The sequence below is a fragment of the Notamacropus eugenii genome, chromosome 3 (genome assembly GCF_028372415.1).
Source record: "Notamacropus eugenii isolate mMacEug1 chromosome 3, mMacEug1.pri_v2, whole genome shotgun sequence".
Taxonomy (NCBI): Eukaryota; Metazoa; Chordata; class Mammalia; order Diprotodontia; family Macropodidae; genus Notamacropus; species Notamacropus eugenii.
Window position 1 is genome coordinate 37,622,149 of NC_092874.1, and position 13,027 is coordinate 37,635,175.

General features: G+C 41.3%; 1 protein-coding gene across 1 annotated transcript in view; it reads left to right on the forward strand.

Moving 5' to 3' along the window:
* RFTN1 (raftlin, lipid raft linker 1) overlaps window positions 1–13,027 on the forward strand; it is a 185,897-nt gene that overhangs the window by 74,377 nt on the left and 98,493 nt on the right. Inside the window, exon 3 of the mRNA XM_072651254.1 lies at window positions 678–864. Coding sequence (XP_072507355.1) covers window positions 678–864 — 187 coding nt within the window. The remainder of the gene's footprint in view (window positions 1–677; window positions 865–13,027) is intronic.

The window sequence follows — 13,027 nt, forward strand, 5'->3', positions numbered from 1 at the left end:
CTCCTAACTGCGGCAGGAACACGGGCCTGGTTTCCCCCACACAACCTACATACCGTAATTGGAAGAGAGCCTGGTCTTGACCGATTGCCAAGGACATGGGATTCTGAGGGATCCACATTCTTGCCTTGTCTCGGCTTGGGGATTTTCATCCAGAAGCTCATCATTAAGCTCCCAGAGTCTTTCTTGCACTTTAGAAGATTGCTTCTCTGGCTTTATGTGCTAGTATTGTTCATCGAGGTCAGATCCAGGATGTTCACCTCTCCCTTGGAGTGAATCATGACCCGAGATGCTTTCCATAAAGTCCTTTCATTGTTTATGGGAGTGGGGTGGGGATGGCAGGGATGGAGGACTGTGGTGCCTGATAGGAGATATGATCCTTCTGGAATGTAACTGGGGTTGAGTAATCTTATTTTAAATGTGGGTCCCCTCCCTCCAGAATGGGAGAGGCATATTTAAAGATTAAAGGAGGAGGTGAATTTCTTACCTTCCTATGAGATGGATTTATAAATCACTTTTTGAAGATAATTTGTTAAAATAGTCTCAGATTTCTAGTTAATGCTAAAGAAGCCTGTCCTCAAGGAAGATGTTTGTAGAAGGTTGCGACTTTGCTAGGAAGCAAGCCCCTCTAGGTGGTAGCTGGGGATGTTGATCAATAACTCTTCTGTTCTGTTCTCTAGCGGAACTCCCACGGTCCTCTGCGGTCAGGCTCTCCTCCTTGCGGGATCTCCCCACTCAGCTTCAGGAGCTGTACCAGCAGGGCTTCACCCTGGTAGCCCTCCACCCCTTTGTGCAGCCCACCGACGAGCGAGAGAAGACCCCCCAGGAACAGATCTTCAGGGCTGTGCTGATCAAGAAAACTGAGAGGTGGGTCTATGGTAGCCCAGGGACAGGGAGCTCACTCCTAGGAGCTGGGAAGGAGAGCCTTGCCTTGTGGTCATTTCTGATGCTGGCCAGGCCAGGGGTGGGAGCCTGGAGACCTTATTCCATGTGCCTCTATCTCTTGACTTGTTGCCCATTTTTGAACGTTCTGTAATGAAAACCAAATTCCCTGCTTGACAGCTGAAGCAGAGGTCCCTTTCCTTTTGTAATTTATTGGATTAAGCTCAGCTAGAAAAATGTTTACTTTGAAGAGACATCCTCCCAGAAGGGTGGAGCTGGAGGAGAAGACTATTAATCTGAAAAGTGAAAACAAAAGAATGTATTCCTTTGGATTCCCATAAACCTAACCGTTCCCCCTGCCATATTGTGTAAGGGCATTTACATTTCCAGAGGTTCTACAAAACAGTTGAGAAGGGATTTATTCCATTTGATTAAAATTCATTAAAGACCTATCATGTGTCAAGCATTGAGATGAAAAGATTTTGGAATCCCATAGTTAGAGGATCATAGATTTTGAGCTTGAAGGGACTGGGGACCTCAGAGGTCAAAGGGTCATAGATTTAGAGGGAGAAAGAGTTGGACCTTTGAGGTCATCTCATCCAATCCACGATCAGCAAATTTAAGTGATTCAACCAAGGTGATGCAGCCAGGATCTGAGCCCAGGTCATTCAGCACTCTTTCCACTGCATGACTCTGTGAAACTGAAGCCTTGGCATGCTAAAGTGGTTTATCTGAGCATGCACAACTCAGTATCTCTGCCCACAAGCCACTTATTCCTAAGGTGGAGGAAGACAGGAGAGAAGGGGAATGCCCAGGTAACAGGAACACAGATGAGGATCTGATACTTGATAGCATGTAATGTAATAGGAGCAGAAGAGAAGTCAAGGTATGATGGTCTAGAGAGATGGAAAAGAGAGACAGACAAAGGAAGGAGCAGGTGAGAGAGAGAGAGAAGACAGAGAGAGAGGGAGGAGGGAGGGAGAGAAGGAGAAAGAGGAGGGAGAGAGAGAGGAGAGGGAAAGAGGAGAGAGGGATGGGGAAGGAGAGAAAAGAGGAAGAAAAATAGGAATTGGAGGAAAAGAGGGGAGAAGAAAGGGGGGAAAGATGATAGAGACACGAGGGAAGGCAAGAAGAATAAAAAGTCAGAGAGAGAAAAAGGAGGAAGAAGATAGATATTATTGACTCCTTGGGGTGGTTGCAGAGCTGTGTGAGGTGGGCTAAATAACTTAGAGTTGGCCATTCTGTTATCCCATGAGTTTCCATTAGGTAACCCTAACAGGAACACAAAGGGAGCATTCTAGATTCTTATTACTCAGACTACACCGGCACTGTCCTTTGGGTACTGCCAGCATGGGCTAGAAATTAAAGTGAAATGTACTCTGTAATAACTGATGAGCTTTCAGTACAGATTGAAGCATATATTTTTTTGAAACTTTATTTTTCTTGGTTTTTTGCAACATGGCTAATGTAGAAATATGTTTTGCCTGACTTCACATGTATAATGGGGATCGTTACTTGCTGTCTCAGTGGGTGGATGAAGTGCTGGAGAGAGAGAGAGAGAGAATTTGGAACTCAAAAAAATTTTTTAATAAATGTTTGAAAAAAATGAAATATACTCTTTACCAACACTGAAGCCTCTATTAATGTGTTCTGATTTAGACCTGGAAAGGACCTCAGAGGTTTTGTTTTCTAGTCTTTTCATTTTATAGATGAGGAAACCGAGGTCCAGGGAGGTTATAACTTGCCATATAACCATAGATCTAGAGCAGCTATGTCAAATCCAAATAGAAATGGCTCTCTGCAGGCTGCGTGTTGACTTAAAAACCACAAATTACTATTATCTAAGTTGTATTGTATTTTTTATTCATTCTGCTAAATATTTCCCAATTATATTTTGATCTGGTTGGGCCATACTTGGGAATTTTGCCACCAGGTGCCAAGAAGTCCTAAATTTGTATCTGTGACCTAGAATTCTTTCAGAGAGGCTTTGTAGTCTAATTCCTTCATTTTACAGATTGGAAAACTGAGGCCCATGGAGATTAAGTGTCTTGTCATAAATTTTAAGATCTTAGATACAGAACTAGGAGAGATTGCAGAGGTTGTATATACTCCCAACTCCCTTGTTTTACAGTTGAGGAAACTGAGGCCCAGAGAGTTCAAGAGACTTGTTCAGAGTCACACTGGTAAGGAGTAGCAGTGCTAGGGTTTAAATCCAGATCCTCTGACTTCAAATCTAGAACTCTTTCTTCTACCCCTTGCTGTCTCCCACAAGACTCTTCATGATCTAGTTCCAACCCACCTTTCTAGCCTCATTTCACATGCATTACCTTCTTGCACTGTCCATTCCACAGTAAGCTACTGCTTCCTTAATCTTGGATTGACATTTTTCACCTCCATGCTTTTGTACCACCTCCTGGTGTCTGCCTTGCAGAATCTTGGTCACAAATTACCCAACTTTGTGAAGATCTTTTCTCTCGCCTCAACTGAACACATTTTCTTCCTCAAATTTTCCTTAAGAAGAATGCCTGTCTCTGAGGACCTTGCATGATCTTAGGGGTGGATGAACAGCTGCTTCTCCTTCCCATTGAGGGTAACATGAGAGGGAATTGATGATGACCAGAAGTTAGCTTAGTTTAGACATGATCAAGGCTGTTGGCACTGGACATTTCAGTTGGGATGCCCTGAAATTTGGAACTGGTACTGTGATATTTCCCTTTGGGAAGGTTTTAAGGAAAGGGGCTAGTGATTTTCTACCTGTATCTGGATACCTTTCAGCTTAAGAGGGAGGGATTCTTAACTTGAGTCCATGGATGAACAGTCCATGGATAGATTTCAGAGAGTTTGTGAACTTGCATGGGGAAAAAATGACACCTTTAAGTCTGAGGGAAATTTAGCATTTCCTTCACTTATGAACATAGGTCACCAACATTCAGAGAAGGCATCCATAGGATTCACCTGTCTGCCCAAAGGGTCCATGGCACAAAAATGGATTAAGAATCTTTGACCTAGAGTTGACCAAATGACTTCTTGAGGCTGTTTCTCATAACTTTCTAATTGTTTGAGACCTAGACTCAGAGAAGAAAAAAAAGATCCCATGGTTTTCTGCATGTTTAGGACTTCCCTTCTAAAATAGGAAGGAATCAAAATGTGTATAGGTCACGCGAGGCATGATGAGAAATGACTCAGGAAGTTTTATCTGCTGGTTACGGTACATGTTGTAGTAGAGAGATATTTTTATGGTAATGAAAGGTACAAATACATTTTTTCCATGTAAATGTGAAAGCCATGTGTTTCATATCATGAAAAGATAAAATACATTTTAACAAAAACCCACCACCAAAATATTAGACAAATTCCCAAAGGGCACACTTGAATTTTTTCTTTATCAGTTGGGAGTATATAACCCTCAAAAACAAGAGAAGTCTTCTTATGTGATAAATCCTTAGTAGACACAATTAAAATCATTTTTTGGTGAAATCTGCCAAAAGTCTGATGGCTGTAGACTCTCAGTCTATAGACAACTATATACTGACTTTGAGAACTAAGTAATTTCACTTAGCTCTCAAGAGGAAGTGGGTGCCTGGTCATAGCATTTGCTGAGTAGGCTACACCTAATGAGACGTTATGTTTTGTGAAAGATAAATTCTGATTTATGACCAGTCCAGTTGCTAGTTCATTAGCAAACCCACCCAGCTTGGGACTTTAATGAACAGTTATAAGAAGTAGCTCACTATAACTTGGAGTATTGAATCCAGTGTGTTTGGTAGGAGTATAGAGGTCTGACCCCCTTATTTTAAAGTTTAGGAAACTGAGGCCCTGGAGGTTATCTTGATATTAATCACCAGAGACAGAATTTGAACCCAGAATTAGTACCTTTCCATAGTACCTTACTGCCTCTTTGGAGAGTAGGAGGACTGAGCAGCCTTGTCTCATGTATACAGATTAGCTCCTTAAGTGCTCATCTGGCCAAAGTCCCTCCTGGGACTGGATAAGCCTTCCTAGAAATAGCTTCCTTCCCTTACTACTTCCAAAAATAGCCCACCCGTTTCTTCTAGTAGTAAAAAGCTATAAACAAAGTATGCACCCATCGATTGGAAAATGGCTGACCAAATTATGGTAAATGGATGTAATGGAATATTCAGAGGCCAGTATGACGTTGTGGAAACAGAACTGATTTTGGAGTCAGAAGTCCTGGATTCACATCCTGACTCTGACACTTACAGGTGTGATTTGGGGCATATCGTTTCCCTCTCTGGGCCTCAGTTTCCTCTTCTGTAAAATGAAGGAATCGATGACTTTGGAGGGATTTTCCAATCCCAGTCTGTGATCTTGGGACAGCAGAGCTCAGCTCAGCTCCAGTGGCCATTGTTGGCTCCCCCCATAAGTGAAATTAGTCCATTCTCAGCTGTCAGATCAGATGGTTCTGTTTCACTTTCTTTTTTGGACCCTTTACTGTAATTTAAAGGAAAGTACTATTGGCTGTCAAGGCAGGGCCAGTTTGGAGACTGACTGTGCAAAACCCCCCCAAAAAACAAAACCCTGATGTTTCACTGACCAGTTTTCCAAAAATTAACTTTTAAAAAGACCTTGATGGTGCTAGCATCTTTTTTTTCTCCAGGACTTAGCTCCTGGGGAGTTTGTGAATTTGATCAGAGCCCAGACTTTGAACAAAGCAATGGGCCTACCCCGAACTGTGGTTGTATTTGATAAAAGATACTAATTTTCAGCAATTAGGTGACTAACAACTGAGACCATGTCTAGTTGTTTGCATGATTAGTTGTGGCTTCTGCCCTGTTCCAGGCTGATAGGCCATCTGAAGACTTAGAATCCTGTAGGAGCCAGGGCTTTTCATCTCCTGTATCCATCTCCCAAGCTTACAATTTTGGGGAAAAGTACCATCAACTTATAGAAGAGGCCCCACACTTCAGAGGACTGTGAGATCCCCTAATGGCATCACTGTTGTGATGGGAATATGTGGGGTGTAGAGGGCAGGGCCTAACTAGGGAGATGGAGAAAACCAAAGGGAAAGGACCATAGGTTCCTATCTCTAGGACTTCAGAAGCCCCCTTGTTTTACCTCCATTGAGGTTAACTAATCTGGCCAAGATTCTCTTGGGCAGCATACATTTATTTAAAAACATTTTTTAAGTACAAATATCCATAGTGGCCTGTAGCCAGTTGGACCCAGTTGGTCGCTCCATTAGAGATTGACCGTCTGCTTGAAACTTGAGCCTCCTGCAACAGCCTTAGGTCAACAAGCACTTCTCCACAGAGCTCACAGGCCCCACGCTTTTGCTGATGACCTCTCCCTTGGTGGCACTTGATGTCAGATAAAGCAGTGATCGACATGGAATTAAAAGCAGTGTTGTTTTCCAGATTACAAATAGGTCTGGCAGTGGGCAGACCCCAGGGAGTCCTCTTCCACTAGATTGCTGCATGCTTTGGCTAGGCAGTCAGATCTTGTACCATTCCTTATTTCAATCCTAAATCTAATCTAAGAAGAAAATACGCTGTAACCTCATTTAAAAAATATTTGTTGAGTGACACCCCTTTGCAGAAGTGGAAGGTCCATGGGAAGAGTTCATGGCACATACTTTTAGACTTTTTTTGATATATTAATCAGTTTTGCTGATTTTTTCCTTTTCTTTAAAATATTATTTGTTATATGGGATGGCTCGCTGAAAGCAGGGAGATACTAGGGAAAATTTTATGCTGTAAAAAAACTCAAGATATTAATTAAAAATATTTTCAAAAGTTTTTTGTTGCAGTAGAACAGAATTCATTAGAAGTCCAGCTTCCAAAGGGATCATTTAGTTTATTTTTCTGTACCAAGCAAACCTCACATAGATGTACCTTATCTCCATAATGTGCTTTATTACTGCCGCAGTGTCAGTTACAGGTATCCCTTCAACACGGCAAGGCTTAGGGGCACAGTGCCATGTGATGTGGAAGATCCATGTAAACTTTTTTGACCTTCCCTTCATACCAGAGAAAAAGTCTGAATTACTAGGGTATTAAAAGATAAAATATGTTGATATTATACAATACTATACAAATCTGATCGTATCCCTTCCCTACTCAACAAACTTCATTATTTTCGTGTTGTTTCCAGGATCCAATATTAACTCCTTTTCTTTGTTATTTAAAGCCCTTCCTTCATGACCATCACCCCAGTCTCCTTTTCTAGGCTTATTATACCTTATGTTATCATTAAAGAGCCACTGCTGAGCCCCCAAGATTATCGTGACATTCCCTGTTCTGCCCTAGTTTGGTTTGGGGATGGCCTGGTCTCTAGTGAGGAGGGTTAGGGTCCATTTTTCACACTCTTTGATTTGTTAAACCCTTACTCCAGTGCTCCAGAGTCAAAGTTTAAATTAACAGTTCATATCTAGGGTTTCCCCAAAAAGGAGAGGTTAAAAGATAGTCATTACACAGTACAAATCAGGTATGAGAAGGGTAATTTATTCCAATACACAAAAGAAACACTCTATATAGTAAGCATTAACAGACTAATTTAAAACAAGATTCAGTAACTTGACCCAGAATGATGATGATTGCAGTGTTTTTGGAGACTGATGCTCAGACCTCATTGGAATATAAAGTAGTTTTCAGGATTGCTCATTACACAGCCTACACTTCACCTGGACTCTGCGCTGTCCAAACAACCCCAGGCACTGTTGGCTCATAAACAGCCAGTCTTGGGCTGATTTTCTTGTTGGTGACCATACTCTCCATGGTCTCCTTCTTGGCTGCAATTCAGCCTGACCCAGGATCTCTAGACCTCTTGAACTCACCTCCAGACCTGAATGTGTCCATATCAGGATAGACATTTATTCACTTAAGGAGAGAAAAAGTCATTGGCAGTCCAGGCTCGTATTCGTTGAGTTGAGAGCCCCCATACTACCTGCCCAGTGGACATGGTTGCCATGTTGTTGAGGTGGAGAAAGGCCAGTGTTTCTCTATCCTTGGCTCACTATGAGGCCATCTGAAGAGTCTCTGAAAGAGAACCAGAAACTCTGCCATCTCTACTTTTAATCAGCACAACACCCTGCCCTTTGCCATTACAGGATAGTAGGGAAAGGCACTCAGGATGTACCATGTCATACTAAAATGCCAAATCCTTTCAGCACAGGATGGGATCAGGTCCTAAACTCCCACAGGGATAACTAGAACCTGGAAAAGCCACTGAGTATACTCAGTGGGATGACCCTTGTTTCATATCTACATGTTCTCTCCCTTGGCTAAACCATAAGCTTCTCCAGGGCAGACTCTACTTTTGATTTTGTAGTTACATGCCCAGAACCTAGAACAGGGCCTTGTAAAGAGTAAGTACTCATTGACTGATTATTATGTAATATGTGCGTACTGGTACAAGTATATTATGGTTATCTATGTTGGTGTCTTATCTGTGCTTGTACCTTAATAGATTAATCCCAGATATGATTTTTCAGATGAAAGGAAATCATTAGGGGCTTGAACCTGAGCAAAAAACTCATCTCAAGATCTTTTAACAGCATGTAGGGCAGGGTGAACATGATATTTGGCATTTGAGAAGGGCAGAATTGGCAGAATAAGAAATGGAATTCTGAGTTCTGAACTAGGGAGGAAAAAAAGGGATCCTTTCTTTAAGCTGTAACAATTACTTGGCCTCTTCTGAGAATTATAGGCATTCCAAGAAGAGGTTTCATAATTAAACCAATACACAGAGTCTGATGGGCCCTACCAGGCTATGGCCTAGAATTGCTCCTGTGGGAAGGCTGTGGCTCAGCCCGGGAGTGTGCTGATTAGGTGGATCACACTTGGGGAAGAAAAATAGCACCGGGTTTACAGTGATTGGCATGTGTTAGTGTACTGGGGAGATTAACAGCAGCTTCTCCTAACAGCCTGAAAGTAGGGTATTGGTCCATTCCCAGAGAGCAGGAAAGGAAAAACCAGAGTGCTTGTTAGTAGTGGTACAGAGAGGAATTTTTGCTCCCTCTGGTCCTCTTCCCCCATTTCTTTGTGTCAACCGCCTCCTTCTGACATTTGACCATCCTATTTTTTAAAAAAAATTCTGTTTTATCCAGCCTCGTTGGGTATTGGGCATGTATCATTACCCCCCAGGAAGACTTTCCACATTCTCAGCCACGGATCTGTCCAGCATCGCACATCAATGCGCCAATTCCATGGCACTTGGTTCTCAATTTATTCCTTCTATTTTTCTGTTTCCCTCTAGTGTGACACCCTTTTCTAGTGTGTTGAAATTTCAGAATTCACTGTTAATTACTGTGTTTGCACTTCTTGGTCTAATGTGCCAGAACGAAGCCACACTCTCTCAGGTTAAGTGAGTTTTTCCGACCTGTGCCGCCCCCCACCTCCCAGTAATGTGCCAAGTTAGTTATGTCTTCATTTTTTACCTTAATGGACAGAACCAGATAGACACAAATTATACACCTGAGTGCTAAGTCTCTTCAGGTCTTTGTCATTGTCTGTGATTTCCCATCTACTTCCTGGGGTGTCTCTTTATTTCCAAGGAAAGAATTGGCACAGAGAGTCAGGGATGCACGTTTGGGGGTAACTTCTCAGAATAGAATATTGTTGGTCAATGGTTTTCCTCAAGCAGCTTTACTAATATGTTATTTTCTTTTCCTCTGTGCTCCTGTTTTAAATGTAATTCAGGAGCTAAGCTTGCTTTATTCCGGCTCTTACAGTCTTGTCTATCCCCTCCTCCACTGCCAAGCAACTCTAATTCCAGCTGGAGTAAATAGTTTTCCGACAGAAGGATCTATAATGACTAAAGCTTGTTGTGGCTCATTGGACTGGTTTACCCTTAAATGCATTTTATATTTGCCTCCAAGTGTAAATTCAATTCAGAAAATATTTATTGAATATTTTCTGTGTGTTAGGTCCTGTGAAGGATATGGAGAAGAATTAGACACCTTCCCTGATCTCATTAAATTTAGGATTGTAGATGTAGAACTAGAAGGGAAGGCAGAGGTCATTTGATGCTTTCTCCCTCCCTTCATTTTTCATTTGAGAGAAATTGAAGCCACAGGAAGTTCTTTGATTTACTGAAAGTCACACATTTAGTAAGTGGCAGACAAGAGGGTAGTGCTGCAGGGCAGATGGAAAGACCTTAAGTCAGGGGTCTTTAGGGTAAACTAGCAGGTCAGGTAACAGTATCTGAGGTCTGAAGAACAAGGAGGAGAGATGGCATCTGAGTGAGACCTTGCAGGGTGGGGAGCAGTTGTGGTGGGATAGGGAAGGCATTACAGGCAAAAGTATGGCTAAAAGTATAGAAATGGTATAAAAATAAAAGCTATTCCCCAATTGATAAATGATCAAAAGATATAATCAGTTTTTAGATAAAGTAATCCAACTTATCTATATCCGTATAAAAAATATTCTAACTCACTATTGATTGGAGAAATGCAAGTTAAAACAATTTTGAGGCACAACCTCATATCTGTTAGATTAGATAATAGAGCAGAAAAGGCAAATGACAAATAGTGGAGAGGATGTGGGAAAAAAAGACATTAATGTACTATTGTCAGGGTTGTGAATCGATTAAAACCATTCTATAGAGCAATTTGGAACTGTGCCCAAAGGGCTATAAACCCATGCTTACCCTTTGACCTAGCAATGCCACTAAGAGGTTTGTGTTCACAAAGAGAAAAAACAAAAAGGAGAAGGACCTCTATGTACAAAAATATCTGTAGCAGATCTTTTCTGGGGGTAAAGAATTAGAAATTAAGGGGATGCCCATCAGTTGAAGAATGGTTGAATAAGTGGTGGTATGTGATTGTGATAGAATACTATTATACTATAAGAAATGATGAGCGGGATGTTCTTAGAAAAACCTGCAGACTTACATGGGTTGATGCAAAGTGAAATGTATGGGGTACAAAATCATCAGCAATATTGTAAGATGATCAGCCATGAATGACCGCTATTGTCACAATACAAAGATCTAAGACAACTGAAAAGTGCTATCCATCCCCAGAGAAGGAACTGAGGCTGTCTGAATACAGACTTTTTTTTCTTGAGGTTTTTTTGTATGTTTTCTTTCGCAGCATGACTCTTACAGGGGAAAAACCATCACTCTCCATCCCCAGAGAAAGGACTGGTGGAGTCTGAATACAGATTGAAGCATACTGTTTTTACTTTAGAAAAAAGTAGGAATGGGAGAGCTTGAGGCATGATTTGGGAAAGGTGAGAGTAAAGAATCTGGCTGGGGTGTAGGGAACTACAGTGGGGAATAGGAAGAGATGAGGTTGGAAAGGTATATTGAGGCCAGATCATCAGGAGATGTTTTGTATCTCAGACAAAGGACTCTCTAAGGGACTTGCTTGCTTTTGATAGAATGACCACCTCCATAACTTGTCTGGGTCATCTTCTGGGTGAATGATCTCCAACAAAAGGCTGAGAGTTGGACACATTTCACAGAGAATGACTAAGTCCTGCAAATGTGATTCAGTTTTGTGAATAATCTCATGAGCTCATTCATGAGTCATAGCATTGCGTCTAAAGTGACTTCAAAGATAAGAAAAAAATTAATCGCTTATATTTTATAATTTTGTAATATAATTTTATGATTTCTACAGTATCAGCTTCCAAGGGTCTGTAGCTTTACACCCATAAAGTCATATAAACAATCTTTGTGATGTCTCCGTGTTATATTTCTTGCTTAATATTTATGGAACATATTTTTTAACATGGAATAGAGCAAACTTTTTGATCTACACCCCTCCCCCCCAATTGCTGGTGCCCTGTCTCCCTAAGTCACTGTATTTACTTTATATTTATTCAGAATATATTCATATATGTGTATATGTATATATGTGTATACATATGTATGTATATATATGTCTCCTTTAGAGCTAACATTCTTTGGATTTTGTTAGCCAGTCGTTTTTCATTCGTGTCTGACTCTTCATGACTCCATTTGAGGTTTTCTTGGCAAAGACACTGAGGTAGTTTGCTATTTCCTTCTCCAGCTTAATTTACAGATGAGGAAACTGAGGCAAACAGAGTTAAGGGACTTGCTCAGGATCACACAGCTAGTGTCTGAGGCCAGATTTGAACTGAGGTCCTCCTGACTCCAGGTTTGGGGCTCTATCCATTTTGCCAACTAGTTGCCTCCAGCACCTAGGAAGATATTAATAAATACTTGTTAGTTTGATAGTGATATTGGAGGATTTTAGAGTGAGAAGGGATCTTATTTTTTGTACTGGGTAGGCTGACTTTATTCCTATAGGCTAGTGGTATCAGACTTAGAATAGAAGTGGATCACTTCTGACACAAGGTAACTTAGAATACCACAAATTAACATCATCTATGTTGTAGTGTATTGTTAAATATTTTGTTAAATATTTCCCAGTTACATTTTAATCTGCTTCAGGCCCCCCTGAAGCTGGCAGCTTCACCCTCTGGCTATGTGTTTGACATCTCTGGTGTAGGGAAGGAACCAGAGGGATGGAAATTCCTTCCATTGATGTAAATGGATAACTCATCTGTCACTGAGAGTATTTGAGAGTTTTCCAATGACTTTCTCAGGGTCACCCAGCCAGTATGGATCAGCGACAGGACTTTAACATAGGGTCTTCTTGACGCCAAGAGCAGTCAATTTGCTGTACCAGGTGACCTCAATGGATAGATGGAATATGCAAAAAGAAATAGACATGAAAAAAGGAAAATTATGATACAGCAAATGAAACCTGAGTTTGATTTTTAAAAAATTGGAGAGACCATTCATTTTGCAAGAGGAGACAACTGAGTACCATCCACCAAGCTGGTGAGAGAGGCCAAATGAACAAGTCTGCCTACTCATGGTAGAGAGTGTTTTCCATTTTCTCCAGCTGCTCCAGTGATGCTTCCTACATATTAGCAAATCAGAAAGCAGAGGCCCATAAACTGTAGAATCATGAGACTCCATACATACAAACACATAATTGAATTGAAACACATTGTGTGTCAGTATCCAAGATGGAAATAGAATAATATTTCTCAGCTCACCAGGCAGCACCTTAGTTCACTTTGGACATTTGACCAAAATTGTCAGTCCTCTCTCACAGGCAGGTAGCACCTTGGACTTGGCCAAGACCCCAACTCATTGACTTTTCTTGCTGGACCCTCTAGTTGGGTGTCAGATCAAGAGGCATAGCTGTGTC